This window comes from Falco naumanni, chromosome Z (assembly GCF_017639655.2).
Source record: "Falco naumanni isolate bFalNau1 chromosome Z, bFalNau1.pat, whole genome shotgun sequence".
Taxonomy (NCBI): Eukaryota; Metazoa; Chordata; class Aves; order Falconiformes; family Falconidae; genus Falco; species Falco naumanni.
The window spans coordinates 54,364,799-54,389,676 of NC_054080.1; the positions used below are offsets into that span (position 1 = coordinate 54,364,799).

Below are 24,878 nucleotides of genomic sequence, written 5' to 3' on the forward strand. Positions count from 1 at the left end.
TCCAGCAGCCTCTGTTGGTTCATAACTCAAGTTCCATCCCTAAGAAAGACTTCCAGTATTTAACTTCTACAGTGGCTTCACCTGTTTAAATTCAGATTGTCTCCATCTTCTGTAAGAACACTCTGTCACAAAGTTTTTAACTGTTCAAAATGCACCCTGTTGTTGCCAAAGGTTTCATTTTCTAGGAACCTCGGACATTCGGTACCCTTTATTTTTACTTATGTACTCTCATTCTTTCAGGAGTATCCTTTCATATCTTGCTGGAAGAAACAGTGTTAAGCCAATATAAGACTAAATAAAAAGCATAAAAGAGTAACCAATATGTTATAGTCCTCCTAATATTTTCTTATTAACTGTTTAAGTTGCGAAGTGTCCTGTCAAGGACTGTGTTACCTCATTTGTCTGCAGATCACTGCTAATACATGGAGCACAAAATAGAGGTAGTGATAACAACATGCTGTTCATTTTACAAACTTATATACTGCCTAACAAAGAAAAATAGAATTTTCATATTGCTATATTCATTGCATTGTTATCTTATATATATTTGTTTTAAATCTAGTATTATTAATATTTTAAATGCACTGCTTTATCATTAAGTAAGATGTATTTTATTTGTATAGACCATGTATGCAACCAGCCCGTACTCTGATCCTGTTGTTTCGATGGATCTTGATCCCCAACCAATTACAGATGAGGAAGAAGGCTTGATTTGGGTTGTTGGGCCAGTTCTTGCAGTGGTGTTTATCATCTGCATTGTTATCGCTATACTTCTTTATAAAAGGTAAGTTTATCTTTTAGTTTTCTTAACAGGCATGTAACTTCCTAATATATTGGCCATTTTATAACACTGTTCCACAGTATATTTTTTGTACTACTGTAGTGTCATTCCTTTGGCATATTTCCATATTTATTAATGGTTTCCAGAACACTGCAGAATTTTTAGTAGATTGACTGAAAGTTTCCAATAATTACAGGTACGTGGGTAAATTTTTTCTGCTGATGACACTCTATTAACATTTCTGCATTTAAATGTTTTTTCCATTTTGCATACATTTATGAAGAAAGTACATGCTTGCATACAAATATGTATAGAATTTGCACATTTGACTTCTAAAAACTTATTTTTAGAGGTGTAATAATAATCATTAGGCATTACATTTAGCTTGATGTTAAATGTGATTTTCATCTCCACTCAAGTAGAGTCATTACTTTTGATGGTTAGCCTCAATTTGGCAGTGTACCTGTATGAACTTTAAGCTCTGAACTGAGAGACTAGGGAAACATCAATAGTTGTTTTCTACTAATGTTGAAATGAGATCAAACTTCACTTACACTTCTGCCCATGGCTGGAGAATTGAAACTGGATGATCTTTTAGGTCCCTTCCAACCCAAACCATTCTATTCTATGATTTTTCACTGTCTGTGACACAGATGTATGTTTACTATTACAGAAAGAGCTTTCCTTTGCCTTACAACTTACTAGATGAATACTGTGTATGATGCCTTAATGTATACATAGTAGCCTTTTACATTTTATATAAGTTCACAGAAGTCAAGATACTTAATCAAAACCAAACAATCAAACCCACAAATTTTATTTTAATGTTCAGATTTTGTTCCTAATACATTTTTAAAATATATTGATTAAGATCCATTGGGGAATATTTTAAAGATGCTTTGACCTCGGGGGGGGGTGGGGCACACTTGGGATAATTTCATTAAATGAAGTGTATCTTCTAAAACTAATGGGTATGATGCTATCACCTGCATATAAATATTTAAATTCTGCTAGCCTCTATGCTCTTCCCATCCTAATTGTCTCTAGTCAAATACCTCTGAAGTTGCATATAGAGAGCTGGGTTCAGGTTTTGGAAAGGGAAATCTCTGTTCAGCAGTAAAAAAAAAAATAAAATAAACAGTCCAGGGTTAACCTTAGCTTTAGATTTCAAACAGCTACACATTTATAGAATGTGCTTTTGGCACTGTAATCATACAGGAGCTTAATACACAGCCTATTGCTTGCAGATATAAAAGTTTCTGTTAATGCCTACTGTCTTTGCCTATCTAATCCAATTAGCAACCAGTGAACCTCTGTTTGCGTCTGTCACTTCAAAAACTGGTTGTTAGAGATGTGCTAAAACTGAAATACTCCTTACTTCTGATTATTTTGGAGTATTAAAAGTAAAACTTCTCCCATACTACAGAACAAATCCAAACAATAGCATATAAAGCAGATGTGTAACTGCTTCTGGAAATATTGATTACATTTGTGGAACCATAATCACAATCTTCAGCTCTATTACCAAAAACATTATAGGAATATTCCACAAATGAGCAGGTAAAATTTGTTCATCAGTAGTGTGAAGACATTGTCATTCACTGAAAATGGGGGACACATTTTCCATCTGTTATTTACTACTGGTACTAGAACTGTTCAGTGTCCATATGTATTTATTTATTTTTGTATTTTCAGCTATAAGCTGTAAATTGTTAAACTGCACTGAGCTGGCAAATTATCTCTGAGAAATTATGACTGCAGTTTTACCATTCTGTGGTTCTCTGTGAACTTTTCATTTCTATTAAAAAAGTAATATGTAATTGGATATTTTTTTCTAGAGTATCTGGATTCAAGCTGACAGCTAGCATTTGATAGCTTTACTGTCTGTAAAGCGGGAATAACCAGACAAGACAGTAGGGATGTTTAGCATAGGGCTCTGAGAAAACAGGGAAATTTAATTTCTTAGTTAACTCTGTTAAAGGGAATTACTGTGGCTACAGGAGTTGGACATGGTACAATAAAAAGTAGGGAAATAGGAATTTTCATGGATACAGGAAATTTTACAATTATATTTCTAGAATATGTTAGGGCATAGGTGCAACAGCTAGGATAGGGAGAGAAGAAAACAGAGGATAGAGGGTGTCTGCTTGATAGATGAAAACACGTGAAAAATGTTACAAAGGGGGAAGATGATCTTGAAGAATGTGTAGTCAGAAGATGACTGGGAAATGACCCTGTGTTTTGAATTGCAAAGTGTAGTAACTCCAATAATGGTCAGCTGTGCTTATTTCCCTTTGTCCATACAAGCCTTTATAAACAGACTTGGACTGCTAATCTCTTTATTTGCAATACTATTACATTTTAATTTCATTCATAGAGAAAGGTTGACCGCAGTTTTTAAAATAATCATTTTAAGGGCAAAATTCTTGCCTTCCTTTAAAACAGACGCTATCACAGATATTGTGGATAATTTTAATGTATCAGTGTGAAGCATATTTAACTGTTCCAAAGTTTAAGGGTGCATGTTTGACCCCTTTATTATTTGTTAGTCAGTTTTTATAAAAGTTATTGCCTCTGCATTTACTCTTCTTAAAATCTGAAAGCAAAGATACTTCATAGAAATATTTTTGGATTATATATTAGAATATAGCCAAAAGGTCATTGCAGCTTGTACTTAACAATAATAGATGGGGAAAATACTGGAGTAGTTTTTGCTGTTGTCAGCTGTAGCTGCAATACAACGTCTAACACATTTGAGACTGATTAATGTAGAGTGTGCAAAACAGCTCACAGATTCACAGAACCAAAGGGTCACAGCTCTGGGGATTGCCCAGTACCAGCCCTGTTCAGAGCATGGCCAGCTACAACGTATAGCTCAAAGGCATGGCCAGGCAAGTTTCAGTACATCCAAGAATGGAAACTCCACATCCTCTCTGTGCAACCTGTTCTACTGTTCTCACAGAAAAAAATATATATTTTTTTTCTGAGTTGCAGTTGAATTTCCTGACTTCCCTGAGTTGATGTCTTGGCCAATGGAACTGACTTGGCCAGTGATCAGTCTGGTGTTCTCTGTCATTGTAGCAGTGATACCACCCTGCAGTCGTAGTGAAGGGAGGGAATAATTTTGGAGCAGATCTTTAATCTATTTGACATAAATTAAAATAATCAAATTTAGGGATCCAAGTAAATTAATTAAACATTACTTTCGTTTTGGCCATATTCTTGCCCTCTAGAAAATATTTTTTTTGCTAGCTCAAACATGGAGTAAAATGTACAGCATAGTAAGATTTATATCGAACATCTCAAACAAAGGCAACCACTTACCTGGATACAGAGAGGTGCAGGCTAAGCCTCCCCTAGAGGAAATGCCTAACCATTATGAAGACTGTTTGAGTCATAGTTTGTATCTCAGGGTGGTTTTGATAGAAGCACTACCCTGCTGCAACCTACAGCTTAGGCAGACCTACAGTAAATCCTTTTGTCTCACTTTGAATGTGTGACACATGTTCAGTTACACAGAATTTAGATGGTTATGAATGTAGTTATTATATGTTAAAGACCTCTAGAAATTGTTCAATGTATCTCAGAAGCTGACAAACTACAAAGAGAGTGCACATCCCCATGAAGCATCCTTTCATCGCTTTTCCCTCACCCCACCCACACTCTAAACATGAATCTATGTGGCTATTCCTCCTGGTTTTTAAGAAATCAGAAGTTCTCCAATTTCAGCCTTTCACTGATGAAGAGCAAAATACTCCTCTAGATCTTTCTGGAATCAGGTTTGTTTGTGAAGTGGGTTTCCAGTTGTAGGGAAAAGGAATGAAAACTGTCTTGACAGACTTCTGTGTTGCTTGCTCTTATAAAGTGCAGCTTTTTGATTTGGTTCAGATGACAGGAGCCTAAGCTTGAATCTTTTGAACATAGTGAATTTGGGCACTCTGAATCATAAAATAGTTTGTGCTGGAAGGCAGCTTTAATGGTCATCTATTCTACACCCCCTGCAAGGAGCAGGGAACATCTTTAAGTTTATCAGGTTGCTCAGAGCTCCATCCAACCTGACCTGGAATGTTTCCAGGGATAGGGCGGCTACCATCTCTCCAAGATACCTGTTCCAGCATTTCACCACACTCACTGTAAAAAATTTCTTCCTCATACCTAGTCTGAATCTACCCATTTTTAGTTTAAAAACATTATCCCTTGTCCTGCCGCTACAGGCCCTGCTAAAAAGTCTGTGCCCATCTTTCTTATAAGCCACCTTTCAGTAATGAAAGGCTGCAATAGGGTCTCCCAAGAGCCTTCTCTTCTCCAGGCTAAACAACCCCAACGCTGTTTTAGCCTTTCCTCCTAGGGGAGGTGTTTCATCTCTCAGATCATTTTTGCAGCCCTCCTCTGGACCTGATCCATGTCTTTCCTGTACTGAGGACACCAGAGCTGTACACAGGACTCCAGATGGGGTCTCACCACTGTGAAGTAGAGAGGCAGAATTGCCTCTCTCGACCTGCTGAATCTTGAGCTGTAAGAAGAAACATGCTTCTAAGAGAAAAAACAGATGTTAAAACCCACAGAAATGAAAATGGAGGAATCTAAATTGATAATGAAGGAATCTATAAAAACTTTTTCATAACATGTTTAATTGGTCATTGCGGACTCCAGGCTATTCAAAGTTTGTAGAACCCCTATTTACTATGATCAACAGACAGAAAGGTAGACAAACCTTGTGTTTACAGCATGTGTATAGTGGAACCTGTTGGTGAGAGATAATAAATTATTTTCACTATTTAGCTGATATTTGTAGATCATAAATCACTACAGATGTCTATATATCATTGTTGATCTTAAGTATGTGACATTACTTCTAAATCTAAAAAGGTGTGAAATATTTTGTTAGAGAATGATTTATGCATACCTTACCTTACTTTCCAGGGTACTGTTGTTTTCCTGACATTTTATTACCTGGTTTTATAAAATAGTTTTAAACGTTTTCTTTTTTTTTTTTTTTTTCTTTTTTTTTCTTTTAATGTAGTACAAATCATATTTAACCTTGTTCTTAGCTTGCCTTTCTCTTCCTCTTCCCTGTTTCTCTCCCTCTTCCCTGTTTCTCTCCTTCCCTTTCTCCTCTGCTCTCCACTTTCATCTTCCTTCTTCTCCCTCCTCTCGTCTCTCTTCTCTCTAGAATGTAAGAGGGAGCTACATCAGTGAGATGCCATTTGTCAATGTACTGTTAACATTACTTAGATAGCTTAAATTAAACACCCATTCTGCATTATCTCACTGCCTAAAATTTGAGGTGGCCCTACTTTGCAGATAATGTCTGAAAGAGATCTGTTTTTTCGACAGAAGAAGTCACGTTAAACTTAACCTTGTGTCATCCATTTATTCTATGGTTCCCAAGCATTAAATATTTTTAACAGTGATTTCTTAATTTAGTTTAGTTATATATCTTCGCTGTAAATCAACATTTCTTACATCTTCTGTTGCTGTGTTCACCATGTTTGTTGCTGGTCAACTAACATTTCACCTTTTCTCCCTTCTTTGCTGCATTAAAATGGAGCAGTAAACCTGACAGGTGAGAAGTGAAAAGTAATCATTCTTTGTTTAATCCAGAAATGGAGAACAAAAGAGAAAAAAGAGGTTGTCCTGATAATGATCTAAGACAAAGGATCTGACAACCTAAGTAAATGTAGACAGTAACCTATTGATATGAAGGCAACTGAAAGATTTGTTATATTGTTTACAGCACTGAAAAGTAATATAATATATGCACCCATGTTTCGCTGCAGGTTTTTTGTGTTACCACGGGGTACATTTTCAAGAGATAGCACAGGTTTATTTGTGTTTTAAAGAAGTTAAAACACTGTTTCTTTGCTATAACCAAAGCAGCTGAAAGGGAATGCGCGGTTGTGGGTCAAGTGTTAGCTGCTGTAAATCTCCATAATGCTCTATATACATAGAGTCAGTGCTGACTTACAGTTCTACAGGTGGAAATGTTACAGTGATCTCGTTTATCCTTTGTGGATTTTTTTCCACCTGTGTCAAAACCACTGTATAATCTGAAAGAATTGTAATGTCTTGTGTAGTCTGGAAAGATACAAAAAAGCCAGAATGATCCTGAGAAGAATAATAAGTAATAAACCATTCTATTGTCCTATAAGTATTCAAAATATTCAGAGATAGGATTAGAAGATATTTTAGTACTTTTAGGAGATTAATATGAAGTTCTGATGCCCAGTACTGAATTGCAAGTGGAAAAAAGGTAAATTAAGCTTGTCTTTAGACAGCTCCACTGATCCCTAGACTTCAGGAGAAGGAAATATAGGTAAAAAATACTTGCTAAAAGCTGCATCACACACCTTTACTTCAGAAGAAAGAACACTAGGCCACTGTGCTACTGTGGTAGGAGTTTGAAATAGTCAAACTCAAAAGTAAAAAAGGAATTTCAACCAAGTTACTCCAAAATAATTTTAAAAAAGAGTAAAACCAGATGAATCAGATTTAAAGCTTCATCGCTTCACTAAATAGTAATTAATACATATATTAAGGTATTTACTGCAAAACAGATGGAGTGTTTTTACATCAAAACACTTCTCCCCTCCCCCTAAAATCATAGGAATAATAACTTTCAAGTAACTTTCAAATACTTCCTGTGATGATGTTGCTGTTTGGTTCTTTGCATAGTCTTTGAAATCTTGCTTGTATGCACCTTTCATGAATGCCACAAGGTGTTCGTCATTTCAAGAACAGCAAGGAATCAACTGGAGCATTTTTAAGAGGGGAACACAGCAGAATGGTAACAGATTTAACATTGCACATTGTGGGTCAATTAGGAAAAAAGAAAGGAAAAAAAACCCCCGTAACAGTGGTATGTTAAAGCAAATATTGGACACCTTAAAATCATCTCACTTCTGTTTTTGCAAAGTAAAACTTTGCTGCTGTTTGCACTTTCATTTTATATTACATAAAGAATATCAACCAGTTTGCATTTTCATTCAGGACTCAGAGAGTACTAGTGAAGAATGATTCTACTTCAAATTAAAACATTAAATTTACATATTCCTGAATTAAACTGCAGAGTGGTAGATATTCTTCGTGTAACATAGTTCTCCATGTTTTGCAACAGAAAATTACACTCCCAAATGATGGGAGTCCATTTTACTAGAACAGTCAGACTAAGAACACACATGGACTCTGCTTCTCGCTAGGGAAAGGGAAACATACACAAGTTTGTTTCCTTGTTCCTCCCTTCCCTCCCTCACTTCCTTCCTTCACTCCACTTGCTTTGGACAGATTCACAGAAGTACTATTATTGCAGTGAAAGTCTTAATATGATCAGAAACTTTCATACAGAATCTGAGCCTTGGATGTGTAGGTGTGATCAAATGGATGAAGAATGTGTAGTGTAGCTTTTACAGAGATGAGAGGTAACAAAGCAGGATCTTACTTCCTAGAAAATGAAAGAAATAGGTGTCTTCTGGGATAGGTGTCTTCTGTACTGTTCTCTATCGTAGAGGAAATATAAAAAAAATGCAGCTTATTTTTATAAGCAGTGCAGAGCTGTGTGTATAAATCATTAAGTATTCGATTGTAATAACTTGGTATGATCATTTTTTATTACATACTTTAGATTTGGCTACTTTTTAATAAAGATATAGCTAGCTAGCTAGCTTTTAAAATTGAGAATGTGTGATTTTTTTGGAAGTTGCATGTTATGCCTTATAAAAATTAACTATTTGGGTGTCAGGAATGATGACCTAGAGGATCAGTTTAGCGCAGAATGCAGCGATTTTCGCTATGACATTACTATACTTAGATTCATTTTCCCGTTGCAAATTGTAGCTTTCCTACCCACCATGCGTAATTATTTTACCTTTGCACTGGATTGTATACTTTTTCAGAAGCAAGCTTCTCGCCTTTAAAATATAATGATTAAACACAAACACTCAAGCACCTTTATTTGTCAAACTAACACCTTGATCTTATGTTTACATGTATTCACCTTCTCCATGCAGGAAAAGGGCTGAATCTGATTCTAGAAAGAGTAGCATACCCAACAGCAAGGAGGTCCCCTCTCACCATCCCACAGACCCAGTGGAGCTGCGACGCCTTAATTTTCAAACTCCGGGTAAGAGAAAATAATACCTCACTGAGAGCTCTATGATCACAAACTGGTTAGTAGTGCCGTAACAGAACAGATAGATTGTTTAACAAAATGTATTTTGATGGCTTCTGAGTTTTTGCACAATTTATTCCTCTGTTAGTTTTGGAAATAATTCTGTAATTTCTTTATTTAAAGAAAATCCTGCATGAAACAAAATTAAAGCTCTGTAAAGAAGACACCAAAGTCACATATGTTGTACAGATATGTTTTATGTGATAAATTTCCATGTTAAACCTAACAGTGTAGAAAATATTATTGGGAACTGTACCTCCCTCTCTTTATTAATAATATTCTTACAGCTACTCCATTGTAAATAAGCTTCCCTTTTATCTACTGTATTACCAGGTAATCTGTTAACATCATTGCAAGTTTCACTACATTGCAAATGTCATTACGGAAAAGAAATGCTAACTAGAGAAATGGTCTTGTCTTTTCAAATCAGGCTATATGTTAGGGTCAAAGATGATATTAGCATGTCAGTAGTTCTGAAGATAGAAGCAACACACTTCAAAAAAGTATTATTTACTTATTTTATTGATTAAGTGTTGTTTTCTTAAAGGTATTTGGTTTGGCAGTCAAGAAACAGCAGGAGAGAAATACTTAAAATAGTATTGATATTTATTACCACCTTCTTGAAGAGTCATTTGGGGTTTTTTGGTTTTGGTGGTTTTTTTTTTAAATTAGTTTTACTTTGATCGTGTTGTATTCCAGTAGACTTGTTTTCTATTACACTATGATTGCGCATGTGATCTGATGCTAATTACTTATTGAGTCTTCCTGAGCCTTGTGTTTGTCACATTCATTAAGTACAAAAAATAATTAATTCAAGCTCATAAAGAATTAAGTACTTGAGATGTTGGGAGACGAGCTGCAAAAGCTGACATACTAAATATTACAAAAGGGTTAATTGAACTTGCAATTCTCATTTCTGACCTTCTATACAGTGGCTGCATTGAGATAGTGTTGCCCCAGCAAGAGTGGATCTGCAGAGCCCCAACATCCACACTACATGTATATGGCACAGGTAGAAAGGGAGGAGTCTGGAGGTTTGAATTTTAACCCAACCTTGCCTTTTTTTATCTGTTCCAGTATGCTGAATACTGTTTACCAGGTGCAGTGGATTAGGTGTGTTTCAGGAGCGCATCTTCTAGTTTAGTTTCATCTGAATACAGCAGTCTTGTTGAGGTGCTCTGGGACCTCTATAATATGAACCTAAGTGCAGTAGATGGAAATGATTGAAAGTTTTAATTCACAGTTGTGCTTCTGAGACTGCAATATTAATGTAGATTCATCCTTACTGAGCAAGGTTTCCTATGTTATCCTTAACTTTCATACGAAGTTTTAAAGGTTGTTACAGAGATAGAAGTATGCATACAAGTCTTTGAAACGTGAAAAGTTGAAAGCTATGATTCTTATGATTTAACTTCTGCCTAAAACAAGTCATGATCTGTAGACAGATATATATTGAAGTAGGGTGAGTGTCTTAATAACTAGGTACATAAGCATAATTTTCTTCTATCCATGTATTTAGATGTGGAGTTTTACCTATCCATTTAATAGTCATAATAAATTAAAATAAAATGTGGGCAGAAAAAAAAAATACTGCCAACTTGTAACAACTTTAAATATAAATGTTATTGTGATTAATTCTAAATTTACAGTTAGAATGTAAACTTACCAAGAAATGGCAGGATTTGAGACACTTGTGGACACAGTAATTCCATCTCATTGATCTGAAAAGACCTGGACGGGGGGGGGGAACTGTAACTTTCCTTGCAGTGTTATAGTTTATCTGGGAACCTTTCAGTTTTCTGTCAAGCACTAGTTGAGCAGTATGTCTGCAATCCATTTTTATTATGAATTATTCTTCTTTGCTGTACACCTTTTTACAAAATCGAGGATTACAATTATTATTAAAAATCTTGTTAGTACCAAAATGAAATTATGATCTTGTTTCCTGCGGTTGTACCACCTAAGACTCCTAGGCACAGGTCAGGCCATTATGTTACTCAGCATGCAACCAGATATCACGCAGAAAATTCCTACCCCATGACATTTGTCTTGCTGTGTAATACTTGCTAATTAGCATGTTCTTAATATGTAATCTTAGCCCCAATGAAGTAATGGTACAGTTCTTGTTCTAATGAAAGCAGAACCTCACTTAACTCCCATTAACTTCAGTTAAAGCTACCGTTCCATTAAAAGCCGCTGCATTTATCTTTAATATTTAGATCCTGCAGGAATGTTTATCCAACTCCACACTGCAACATACCATTAACAAACATGCAAGACAAAGCTTTTCAAGACAAATGTATAGAAACTAGAGAAAGTCTGTATATTCAAGATACCAGTTGTGTTGGTTTTATTGTTCTTTCACATGTGTGGTTTTTGTTTTCTGCCAGGTATCAGAAATAGGCAGTAGGGCACTGCTGTGACAAAGCAAGCAGATGAGAGAAGGGGTTGGGGCTGATGTGGTTATGTGTTGGGTTTCTTTTATTAAGACATCTGCAGTCACCCTCATTCAGTGGCCTTATCTACTTTGTAAGATGTTACTATTTCTAACCATACACATAAAATAAATGACATTGGTGAATGTACTTTAACTATCAGTGTATGCCATGTCAGTACAACTGCAATAGGATATTTGACATCATTGTTACTATAATGACTTATTTTTTTAGATTATGAAATTTATTTAGATTATCTGTAGTTTGCCTGAGGCTTTCCAGGGACACCAGTTGCTTCCAGTGGGAGAGGAAAAAAAAACAGTTGCCAAGGATCCATAATGTGAAGAAGTGTTAGAGAAGAAAATTTAAATTACTTTGGCATATCCAAATTACCAGTTTTCACTGGGAGAGGAGAATGAGATGTTCCTACAAAATTCTGGGTTGCTGTGAAATGTAATACTTTACAAGATTTCTAAACAGCCTCCTTCCAAAAATGTTAGTGATCATATATTGTGTAAGGAAGGGTCTAATCAGATAAAGATATCTAAATAATTTGAAAGAAAAACCCTTGCTGTGGTAAATCTGAATTTCTAACCACAAGTACAAAATGTTCCTGATGCAGGTGGTTAGGTGTAACTTTTTGAAAGAAATTATGGGAAAGCCTTTTTTATCTTTGGTGATATTTAAGCAATGATTTAGGCACAGCTATTTTTTACTGTTGTAAAATTGTCTATTCAGGATGAAGATGTTGTAAAAATCCAATCTAAACTACCAGCACAGCAAACGTCTTGCTTTCTTTTCACTTTCTCTTGTCTGTTAACAAAGAATGTCATTCTTCACTACTCTAGTACTTACCTAAAGGGCTTCCTATCTTACCTTGTCCAGGAAGGATCAAATTCATCTGTTGCTTTACTCAGTAACTCCATAGATAATGTTAACATTTTTATTGCCGTTTGGAATAGTCCACAGTTCCACATCTGAGAACAAAATCCAATGTTCATATGTGTTATCCAGAAAGATACAATTGTTATATATGCTCATATGCCACTGAGTGGATCACAGCTATGACAAGTTTTCTTTGAGTAAAGATGAAAATACCCAATCTCTCTGTAGCATGCAGGATTTCATTTATAAGTCTGTTATTCTTCTGGAACTGGAGTAGCTGAGGAAAAGCCAGTCACATTATTCCCATTCTACAAGTTCCTTGTGAAATACAGCGTTAAGATAATCAACCTGGTTTGCAGATTTTCGAAATCTCTGTTACATGGGAGAGTAAAGGTAGGGAAGGGGTAATAATTAAACCAACACAAAAGGTTTCATAAAATGAGGAAGCCCAGGTTTGCATAGAGGAAAATAACTGATGTGGTTTGAGTGGGTTATGAGAGACTCAAGGCTCAGGCAGACTTCAATCAACCAATCAGCCAAAGAACTAAATTGAGTCATACCTCAAAAGTGACTGGGTTTTTTTCCCCCATTTAAGTATATGTCACACTTATATACTTTATACTTATAAAAGTAATTTGTGTAATTGGGTGCCAATTAAACAATTATTTCATTATCTTCTATAAACTAAATAAGATGCTTTGAAATACAGGAAAAATAAACAATTTTTACAGCTCTGAATCAAAGATTGCTTTTTTTATTAGATAAATGCTCACAAAACACTGAATCCCTCAGTCCCTAAGGAAGTTTCACTAACTTGTTTCCAAGATAAGGCAGAAAAAAGGGTAAAACAGATCCAGTGGAAAAAGGTGCAAATAACAAATGTGGGAAAAAAAATTATGTCTGGATTTAGTCACCTGCTTTGCAAGATAGCAGGAAATTTCTTCCTTTGGTTTATCCACAGAATTTCTGTTTATGAGAATTATGACAATGCTGAAAGAAATACTGTGGTTTGTCTCCATGGCAAAGCCATACTGGAATAGCTTTCTCACAGTGAGTGATCCTACATACAGCTTTTCATGTGAACTTGACTCATCTGAAGGATTCAGGCACCTGAAGGAGGTACAGGCTTCAGAGTGCAAATGGCACTTTTCTGATATCCCACTTGGTTGCTTTCAAACCCTGAAGCAATCAGTCTGCTTAGCTGGGAGCTGGAGCTGAAAGTTCCTCAGCTTGTAAAAGTAATTTTTTTCTTTTCCTTTCCTCTGGATTTTAGGCAATAGTTTTGCAACCTGTTATTGCATTAAACAGTTTTAGATCCGTGTCTGTAAACTAGGTTTCCCCTTTTCTCTGCGTACACGGCTTTTACACCTCACTCAGAGCTGGACCTTCTGCCAAAAAGCTGCAGAGACCCTAGGGCTGCTTAGTAGAGCTGTCTTTGATGCAGAACAAGAATTGCATTCATTCCAGAATAATTAATCTAGTTTTCAAGAACATAAATTCTTCTGGAATAAAAGTGACTTCATTTTGCAATATTATATGCACATTGGTAACTATTTTAGAATAGCTAAAGCAGGCTGATATATTTCTCTAAAGCTAATCTCGTAAATTTAACTTTGTACACAAGCTGTAAGAACTCTCTCTGGCTTAGCTCTAACTGTATGAAAGAGATTTTAAAGTAACTTTTTTTTTTGTCAAATATACTAAAGGTATAGTTGCTAAATTTTCATGGATGCCAAATTCCTACTGAATTGAAGTCATCTTTCTTATTTTTCTACTTTCCATGACCAAATTTTAAATAAGTATTTCATTCTACCTTTTTGATAAGGGTAAGTATCAGTAATAGTGACATCTGTTAACTGATTCATTCCTTTTTCTATAAAGGGACAATAGCTTAATCAACATAGATTAGTGTGTGGGAGGTTATTTGTGTTATTAAGTAAAAATGAGGACGTAATAAATTAGGGTTTTAGAATTACAGGTTATTAATTCAATGTGGACCTGAAATACAACTAATTTTGTAAAGAAATTTCCGTGAATATGATGTATCATGTTTTCAGTTTGTCTAGATTGTAGTCTGTGTGCTAGCACTTTGTTTAAATCTAACTTCCTTCTTGTTTATTGTGGGCATTCCAGCTTACAGGTCCAAATTCGTAAATAAATATGTGTTTCTTAATTATTTTTTTTAAAAGCCGTCATAAAACCCTGGCAATAAACAAAATCCTAATTAAACACACTATTAACAAGGCCAAAACACCCACTTGTTTCAGAGGGCTAAAGTAGTATACCTAAAAGGTTTAATGGTTGCTAATATACAAATGAATTCTGACCTTGCTCTCCAATTTTTGCTTAAAGTTTGTGGCACATATGTTATCCTGTGTTCCTTAGTCTTGTATTTACTACAAATTAACCAGAAGATAATTCTACACTGTAATTAAACCATACATTCTCATTTAATTCATGTTGACGGGTTATACTAGGCTGCATAAGATCAATCACATTTGGTAATCTTCTACCAAATCTGGAAATAAAAGCTTCTTATAGATAAAATTTCAGCTCTGTTTTGCATGTGGTGGTTTTTAGTTTAGTTTGTTTGTTTGTTTGTTTGTTTGTTTGAGGTTTTAAGTGGTTTTATCTCCTTTTTTTAACTTATTTTAAAGGAAGTTTGAAAGCATGTTTTCAGCATGAAGTTTCTTTTGACTTTGTAGCACGTCACAGGATCTGTTGTAACTTAGCTTATATTGTCTTTAATTTTTTTGTGTTTTCATAGCATATGCTGATTGATGTGGAGGTGTGTCAGTAAATAAGTGTATTATCTTGTTTGTAGCCACAAAAATAAGTGTGTTTAGCTGTATTTTGGGTGGTTTTTTTGAGTCAAGTTCCACACCTGTTGTTCACATGCAACTCAGGTTAAGCTCAGTAGGAGCTTCATGCTTTTGCATGAGATAAGATCTTAAAATGTTCATTCATAGCATATTCTGTTATGATGCTTATTATGACTCACAGACTGATTAGATAACAAAAGTCTGCCAGCAGTTCTTTTGAAAAGTAGCTACTTTTATCATCTCAATAGAACACATTTTATGTATTTAAAAGATTAAACTATACCAAATGCAATTACTTCGTAAGTTAACTGCGCCATATTATTTGAAGGAAGTTAGTAAGTGTTCAAGTGTAAGTACCTAAAAGGTGTGGAGAAAAGGATTATATGCAGTCAAAATTTGCCAGTTTCTGAAGCAGTAAGTAGTTCCTTTTTTTCCATAGAAAAGGAAGTTTTATGTCAAGTTTCATTTGCACAAAATGTTTAATACAAAATCTCCCCTTAGAAATGTCAAGTGGCATATAAAGGAGCATATAAACAAAAGTAGTCTAAAAAAGAATGCATGTTCAGCATCTTTAAAAAAATAGTCCTTTCACAGTAAGCTAATTATTGAGATTTCTCTTCATGATGCTGGTAATTTGGTCAGGTTCATCACATGATGAGCATGAGCCAGTCTCATTCTCTTTGATTTTATGTCCTTTATGTTTACAGTAGGGTAATTGGACCTTTAGACATCTTCTGAGTTGAGTTTCCAGGCGCTGTTTTGTGCATGTCTGAAGTGCCTGTATGTGCAAGATTGATTGGTTATGATGGTCTACTGCTGTTACTAATTTGTTTCCCGTTTCCGATTGGCTTTTACTTTTTACAGCTTTGAGCAGTAATTCAGTCCCCTACGCCTCCCTGATTGGCTCTGTGTCCTCCCTCTCTAGCCAAACTACCACTCAGTCCTTATATGATAATAACTCTCTCCCACGATTCGCTCGAAAAGGTCTAAACATCTTTGTCTCTATTATTTTCTCTGTTCAAGCACTGTTTTAGATGTACATCAGTCCACCTCCATTTCTGGATCAATCTAGAGCTCTCTTGTGCCTTTTCACTCACATATTTTCCATAGGGGTGCTTGATCTGGATCAATCAGTGTAATTATTAGATGACTGTCACCCACACTCATTTTGAGAGTAGCCAAGTTGTATTAAGTGAAATTTTTAAGAAAATGGGAGACAACCAAAATTTATTCAAATAAATTAGCACTAAAGGACTAATTTGTTAATTGAAATGTATAAGAAATCTTCCCATTAATATCTGAATATTCTGCTTTTTCAGTTGACTGACACCTTGCCTTAATATCTACTTTAAATAATGTCTTGCCATCACAGATGTGCTATGAAGGTAATAAATAAATATACATGTATAGGGTCAGAAAAATTAGGGCCAGTGCTGCTGCACGTTATTTTGTACTATGGTATGATGTCTGAAATATCAAAGAATCAAAAGGAAAACAAGAATTAAAAAAAAAAAAAAAAAGAAAGAAAAACGTGCTATAGTGTGACTGTGTTGTAACCACATGGTCATTTTCAGCTGCTTTTACAGGAAGTGCAAGTTAACTGTTGTAGGCATGCTCTTGAAATTCATGGTGACAAAGCAAACTACATTGTGCAACATGGCTTCCAGCTTGAGCCCCCTTGAGTCATCACTTTTTTCCCTTTGTAATTTCAAGAGATCCTGGGGTTCACTAGCTTAACTTTTCTAGCCAGCTCTGGTTTCTTCCCACAAGCGATTGAAACCTCACTTTCATTTTAGGTATGATAGTATAAAGCATGAAGAGAAGAATGTAAGCATTTTGGTGAAGGGTCATGAAGAATTATAGCATGAAACAAACATGTTCACAAATTTTTTCCTGGCAAATCTTCAGCTGGCAAATTGTCCTAGTTGACCCCACATCTTTTCTGTCTTTCTTTTGCCTTGCTGTCTCCATACTTCCTTCCATGCCCATCTCTATCTCTGATTCCCAGCTCTTCTTCTTATTCACTCAATATCTTCATCATGGACAAAGATGTTTACACCTGAAGTAGATTGTAGGTCCGTTTGGGGGTTGATAAATGGGGTTTCAGATTAAGCATATTTTAAGGTACTAGTGCAGTCAGCATGTGTGTCCAGCCAAACTGTACAACCCCTGCCTCTACAATCTGCTACTAGTGAAAACATTTTTGAAGTTCTGATTGTCTGATGTCCAATGTTGTCTTCAGTGACTGTTGTCTAAAAGCAACGGTGCATGTTATTCTGGTCATTCATAGTTGCATGTCAGTCACCTCAAAATTTCATTAAATCTTTTAAGTATTTTCAATTTAGTCAGAATATGTAGTCAGTCTTCTGTACCTTGATGCATTATTATTAATCCTCAAGCTATCCATTTCATTTTTTATAATTTACTTTGTAAGTTAGTTTTATGTTGGTTTGAGGTTTCTTTGTTTTTTACCATTTCCTTTGCAGGTTCAGGTGTCTCTGGTTACCTCGGTAACCTTCATTCTTCAAGTTCATTTTTTCTTGATTATGCATAAGTCACTTTGTTTTCTGTCAAAACACAATTCTTTCCCCTTTAGGGCTCTTTCAGTGTTTGTTTCTCAGCTCACCTTTCCTCATCTAATTCAATGGAGTTTCCATTTCATGCAGTGCAGGAGAATGAGTTTGAAATGACATTTAGAGTCATTACTCAAAAGCAGAGATCAACATCAGGTCTAACTGTCCCATTTTTCCATGCCTAGATAACCTCATTGACTCATACTACAGTAACTCTTTCCTCTACACTAGGAGTGTTAGCTTTGGGGATATGCTTGGTAACTTATTTTAATTTAGCTTCATAGCTCATCTATGCAGAGCATGTCCTGCTTTCAGTAACTGAACTATCTGCCTGCTTCTCTCACATGACATCTTTACTACTTACACATTTCTAGCCATTCTAACTACTGCATTTTCTGAATATTAGAGTGATGCCATCACTGTAGTTGACTTTAAATTCTGTTCATCTTTCTTGTTCAACAGGTATGGCCAGTCATCCCCCAATACCTGTCTTGGAACTTGCAGATCACATTGAAAGATTGAAAGCAAATGACAATTTGAAGTTCTCACAGGAGTATGAGGTAATTTTCCCCACTTTCTCACTATTCAAATAATTTAAAACATCATGCTTCCTGTTTCCCTAGACTTTTCTCTGATATGTACCCATGCTGATGATACCAGTTTTATAAGATATTAAAACCATGGTTAAAAAACGTTCCCTGTGTACAAATGGCTGTGTTGGTGAGGTGGAGAAATAATCTATTCTTTTTTTGTGAGTATTCATGTCAGGCATATTCCATGGGCACACACTTGAAGTAGCGTAGTGAATGATACAGCACTTTTTAAAATATACACAAACATCCATCTCTTCTGCAATTAAAAGATCCTTATATTATTTTTAAAATCTCCTGTGTGATGTTGACAAGACACATACAGTACAAGTTCCAAAGAAGTTACAGTCCACTGTGTTAATTTTGCAGAGATGAAAAGAATCTGCAATTGCCTGATGGCTTTTCTAATATAAAAGTTCCAAGACAATGTATTTTCCTTCTGTCAATAATGCCACACTGATAATCTGTGAATGATGGTCTATAAGAGCATGAAAGAATTTACCTGGAAGAGAGTAGGATACCTCCCCAAACAGTGGTACTGCGGAGAGTAACATCCTCTCATGTCAGTAATTTGTGGCTAAAGGCCCTTAGATAGCCATCCATGAAAGACAGTAAATTATAGCTGTTTCTTGAATGCCAGTATTGTCTATGTCAAAAATCTGTGGATAAAGTATGCACTGAACCATCGTAAAAAGAATGCTTCTTTAGAGCAGTTATGGGTAGTTGTGTCAGTGATCGAAGGATTAACAGCTCCCAGAGGGATCACTGACATGGTACTTCCATTATAGTCTGTTGTGTCACTAATCCTTGCTTAAAACTCCCCAGACTTTATTAGCATGGCAGAATAAAAGCCCATGTTTCTTTCATTATTTTAAGGACTATTATATTTGAAGATTCATATGAACACTGACAGTGCAATAAAAAACACCAAAGATGACTTCCACGTGTTGGTTCCATAGGAACGTGATTGCATGAGATCCTATAAATTCCCAATGTATTTTAAAAGTGTTCACCGGAAATGTTAAAAATTAGTACTAACTAGTACAATAGAGAACTACAATTACGTATTATTTAATTGAATATTCTCTTCAGAAAGACTTTAAGACTGCTTTAAAAAATAATCTCTTTAGATGTCAAAAGGAAAGTATAATCTCAAACATTCATGAAAATAAATTTATTTGAAGAGCATCTTAGGACTGCTGTTCAGTGCTGCAATCACAAAAAATGTGGGAGAATCTTCTCACATTTTGGTGTGTAAATCCTGCATTCTTAAGTACAAAGACTGTAGCATACAAAAAATAAGACAGGGAAATATATGTAACACAATGTTCACCAAAAAAATATGGTATGAATTTGACAATCATTTCCAGTTGTACTGTGGGGAAATTCCTTGGAATATCTGTGTAGGAAGACTTTCCATGTAATAGATTAAAAGTGTCATTGCAAGCCATACAAAGTAGTATAACTTCCACAAAAATAAAGAATACACTTTTACTATGTCTTGGGCATGTCATGCAGATGACATGGTTCTTACACTGTCATATAACTTAAAAGTTTTGGTATTTTACATTTCTCTTATTATTTAAATCATGAATGTCATTTTAGGAATGTAATCTTAACCATTTATAGTCAGCATTGTGAAGATACATTAAATCATTAAAGTCTTGGTATCTGTCCTTCTAGATCATTTTACCAGTCTGTGTAAAATGTCCCGCTTTCACTTTTTTCTTTTTTTTTTTTTCTTTTTTCTTTTTTTTTTTTTTTTTGTTACAAAATATACCATCTGGGGCAGAATGATCATACATTCGAGATTGAAATGTGGGCAATGGTAGGTCAACATCAAGCTTCGTTCACATTACTTTGCCCAAGGCAGTTCAACATCCATCTTTGCAATCCTAGCTTTAGAGATACCGCTTTGTTTCCATCCAGTCCAAGGTTCATCCATTTTGAAACAGGATTTGTGAAAAGCACTGCTATTTGTTTTCATGTTCTAGTCAAGGCGGTGGACTCAAGCTGCAGTTTGACGATCACTGGAAGTCATCTCCCTGTCTTGGCTATGCATTCCTGTTGTCTCTCTTGTGCCAATCCTGGCACTAGTGCATGCGCAGCTGTTCAAGGATTATCTCAGGAAATAGATTCAGCTGAAAACTAATTGTTTTATTTTTCTTTGCTGTTTTCAGTTGGATCAATTCCCTGAACTAGCTCACCACATGGCTGCATGAGCTCTAGTGCCAGCACAAGGGAGCTGGTGGGAACATTTGTTGCTGGGGATTGGGGCCTTCTTTTTCAGCAACAGCCCTGACTAATGTCCCTTAAAAGCAACTATCCAGTTCCAAGGCAGAAATGGCTACACATGGTAACAGTTCAGTTATTATCACTTCAGATAATGTTTGAACTGGTGACAGAAGGAAAAAGAGATATTTTTCATTTTCAAGAGATAAAGGTGTAACGTGCAGCCGGAAACCACCAACCTTTATTGATAGTAATGAAGTCCTCCAGTTAACTCCTATTGAAAGAAACAAAGATTTTTCATCAGTTACCACTGATATTTTTTGGGGTTTTGTTCGTAATGTCCTTTCCTTTTTGGGATTAAATTATTTTATTTTAATTTTTATGGAGTTTCTTACTTTGCATGGATAAAAATCTTCAAAAATAGCCTGATAATACACAACAACTGTTACGACAACTTTGTGATACCATAAAATAAGATATATATGTACAGTTTCCTGGTGAACATTGACTTCTCATCCAGCTTATAGAACTTCTTTCAGGAAATTAACTCCATTTCAAGAACACATTTTAATTATTTTTAGCATATCTTACTTTAATTACCATTTCAAAATAATTACTTGTTTCACAACTCAAACACATCTTTTCATATTATATGCATCCTTTGCAGCTCTTCAGGAGTATTTGAATACTTGTTCCTGTTCCATCCTTGCTCCTGTTCCATCCACTGCCTTTTGTTCAGAATTTCTGATCGAAACTGCCTATGTTTTATCTTCTCCATTTGGAAGAATATCACTTCCTTCCCTGTTCCAGCTTTCTCTTCAGACAGGCAGAAACCTCCCCTTCTCTTCACCACTTCCAAAAGAAAGAAAAAATTGTTCTTTCACAGAAGGCACACATCGACATGCTGTCTCTTCTGCTGATTTACTTATACACAGTGGCATCATTTTCTATGAAACTGATTTCCTTGCACCCTCCTAGGGAAGCTGAAGGAAAACTTCTTTGTAGACCTGTTTAACGCAGTATTCTCCATTCATCTGGCAAATAGCTTCCCAAATGGGTTTTTATGGTGTTGGGGTTTTGGTGCTTGGTTGGTTTGGTTTGTGGTTTTTTGTTTTTGTTTTTTTTTTTTTTTATGAGAACATGTTCCTTTTTGTGCTGTGTGAAATCTAATAGAGAAACAATCTGAAATTATTATTGAAGACATTGTAAGTCTAAACTGCATCCCTCTGCACTCTGGTTCGAAAGGAATACCCAGGGTAGTGTGGCAAGTTGGGAAAGTATTGCAAAAATGTAAAGAGTAATTATGCACAGAATAAACTATATATTCGGGGTGGGGGATGGGGAGCAGGTGGAGAAGAAAGGAAAAAAAGTAGGACTCCTGCATTGTTATGATGTGGTAAAGGGAGTGTATTCTCCAGGGAAGACTGTCTTCCAGCTGTGTAATGTTTTCTAAGCTTTGATGTCATTGAGTGGAGGAGATCCTACTTCTAGAAGTCTTCAGAAACTAGTTCTGTGTCTTCTTAGTATTTCTTAGTGGCTTCTTCAGGGCTTCTCCTACCCCAGCTTTCACAGGGGATGATCATGAGAACAGTTATTATATCCCCTCTCCTTTATCAACTATCATTATACTTCTCTCACAACTTTACCTTGGATACCAGATTTCATGGGAGAACAGAGGCTAAGCCTTTAAAGATTATGACTATTGCAAGATTTAAATAAACTTATAATTCACTTGTTGGATAAAGTGGCTTTGTAGTTTTAGCATAGATAGTGCTATGTCCTCTTCTCAATAAAGTTAATTTCTACTTCAAAATATTTTTTTCAAAATACTTCATTAATTATTATTAGCTTGGAATCCCCAAGCCTTAGGGAGATGTTGTTTTACCTTGTTAGCATGGCATATCCTTTATGTCACATAGTTCTTTTGTACTCTCTAATTTAAAGGCAGGGTTCTTAGCCCTAGCTGATTATTATGAAGCTTTTGCTGACTTGGGCAGTTTCAGTGGGATTTTTATGTAATGCAAGGGTCCATATGGACTTGACAGCTGCTAAGCAGAAAGCCATATTCATAAGTGACTGACCTTTTATTGTATCTCCTTCTTAACTCACGTTTCAGCATTTAACAATAAAAAGTGGTCACAGAGATAGACTGTATCAGAGCTGTGTCTGCCTACTTTATGTAATACACTGGATGTATTTGTAAAATTGTTTCCTCTGATAATGTAGAACAGAAAGTCTGTTCCTTCAAAGCAGATTCCTGGGTCTTACGTAAAATAGTTTCACATTTATTATCTGAGATCTGTAGTATAGCTTCACATCCTTAAGGAGAAAGATTCAGTTTCATACCATTTTTTTTTTTGTGAGAACCTGTCACTGCACCACAAAAATTACACTCCCAGCTTCTATGTGTTACAGTGTGATTTACTGTCTATGTGTGTGTGCACCAGTTAACTAATGTTACGCGAAGTTGTATATAATTTTACTGGTTTTCCTCATCAGGCTTCTTTCTGTAAATTACAGCCAGTCTTTTGCTTTAACACTGAGTATTAGACAAGATGAAGATGCATTTTGACTGTGTGCCACACTGCTGTACTACTACAAGTTTTATTGTAGCTTTTCAGTATCATTGGGTAGGATTTGTGATAAGAAGACGATATACTGAATATAGTACATTTATCTTTTTGTATCTCAAGCTGCAACAAGATAAACAGTGGACACTAAACCACAATAAATTTTATATAGTAGAAGCACATACAAAACTTATTATTGATATAAAACACTTTAAAAGTCCATGAAGAACAGACGACCTACTGAATTAATCTGTACCAAAGAAATGGCTGCACTTTACTGGCATACCATTACAGATAATAGTGACTCATGTAAAAATCAATTTCTTCTCAGCAAAAATGTGTTTTCTATTCTTTTTCTTTACAATAGTTTCCACTTTCTAATATTATAAACATCATGTATTAGTATTCTGTAACTTTACTTTTGTAGGATGTGCTCCATTTGTGGAGAAACAATTAGTGCACTCGGTGAACTATGAGAAGTTGTTTGTCTTCTTAGTAGCACTTATGCTGTAGCATTCACCTAGTTTATTTGGTGCTTAGTTCCACCAAAGGTTGTGTCTGAGCCAGCGGGATAGTTATGCTAGGGAATTTTAAAGACAATGCAGGAATCCGAAGTGGCAGTAGTCAAGATTTATAGTACCATATTATCTCCTTCTTTTGTGCTGTGAGTGCTTCCTTGGGATAAAAGCATTTGTTTATGCTTATATAATTAAGACAATATTCTGATAAAAGAAAGCTAGTGTTAACATATTAGAATGCTGTGTTTTGGTCTGATATCTAATGCCATTTTGCCAAGGAATTCCACAGAGACAGTTTAAATAGTCAAGTACTGTAATAAAAGTCAGTTTTATTTTGTCCAACTGAAAGCAGTGTAGGAAGAGAAAAGTAGTCCATTTCTTACAGCAAGAATTATTCAAGGATAGACTGTGTAGGTCATTATTGGTAAAACTGAGTTTTTTGGGAGGCTCTTTGTAAGATTAATTTACAATATTTTTTGGGGGGGGTATGGAGGGCAATGGAGGAATCAGTTATGAATTTTACTCCTTTACTCCTTTCACAAAAAAAAAAAAAAAAAAAAATGTTGCCAGTGCTTTAAAAATACTTTGAAAATTTAAAGAAACACCATTGCCTCATAGGAGGCAATTCCAAAGTTTAGTGTTTCAGAGCTGCTGTATTTTATGTAATATATAAAACAAAACAACAGGATGCTTTAGTCACAAAAAATATTTAAAATAAACAAAGCATTTTACTACTCAGGTATTCTTCTGCTCCTGATATTTATTTGCTACCTGAAGTTGAGTGCTTTCAACACAGAATTATTTCCACCACAACTGGTTTTTGGTATCACATACAAAGTTTAATTGCAGATGGGGAGTAAGCAAATTGTGTTTAAGACTAGAGGCAAAGAAACATGGAACAGTGGGATTGGTTCTTAAAAAGTTAGGTTTTCTAAAGATTTTTATGTAATAGAGACTCTTCTTCAAAGGTGTTCAAAGAATGGTTGTTTTCCTCCTTAAGTGTACTTTAGTTATATGCATATATAGCTTGTTTAATTCCACTGGCATCAGGTTTTACATGATCTCATTTGGTCATAGGAATATTAGCTTGACATTGCAGAGAAAATACTTTTGTTCTTGAGAACAGTTTGGCAAAAGCCTTAGTTGTATTTCTAGCTACTCTTGAAAAACTTTCCTTTCAGATTCAACAGGAAATGTCTCATCTGTGCATTTTTAACTGTTTTTAGGGCCAGGATGCAAAATTGTATTTGAGTTCCAAAGACTATTTAGTTAGCAAAAAATGAGGGTTATTCCCCCCCATATCTC

General features: G+C 35.4%; 1 protein-coding gene across 22 annotated transcripts in view; it reads left to right on the plus strand.

Annotated features, from left to right (window-relative positions):
* PTPRD (protein tyrosine phosphatase receptor type D) overlaps positions 1–24,878 on the plus strand; it is a 380,568-nt gene that overhangs the window by 286,924 nt on the left and 68,766 nt on the right. For 13 of the 22 annotated variants that reach the window (XM_040580319.1, XM_040580317.1, XM_040580320.1 and 10 more), the window contains 4 exons: positions 624–784; positions 6,333–6,347; positions 8,788–8,900; positions 18,126–18,223. In XM_040580319.1, the coding sequence (XP_040436253.1) occupies positions 624–784; positions 6,333–6,347; positions 8,788–8,900; positions 18,126–18,223 (387 nt within the window). The remainder of the gene's footprint in view (positions 1–623; positions 785–6,332; positions 6,348–8,787; positions 8,901–18,125; positions 18,224–24,878) is intronic. The other 9 variants (XM_040580335.1, XM_040580321.1, XM_040580322.1 and 6 more) reach the window with 2 other exon arrangements.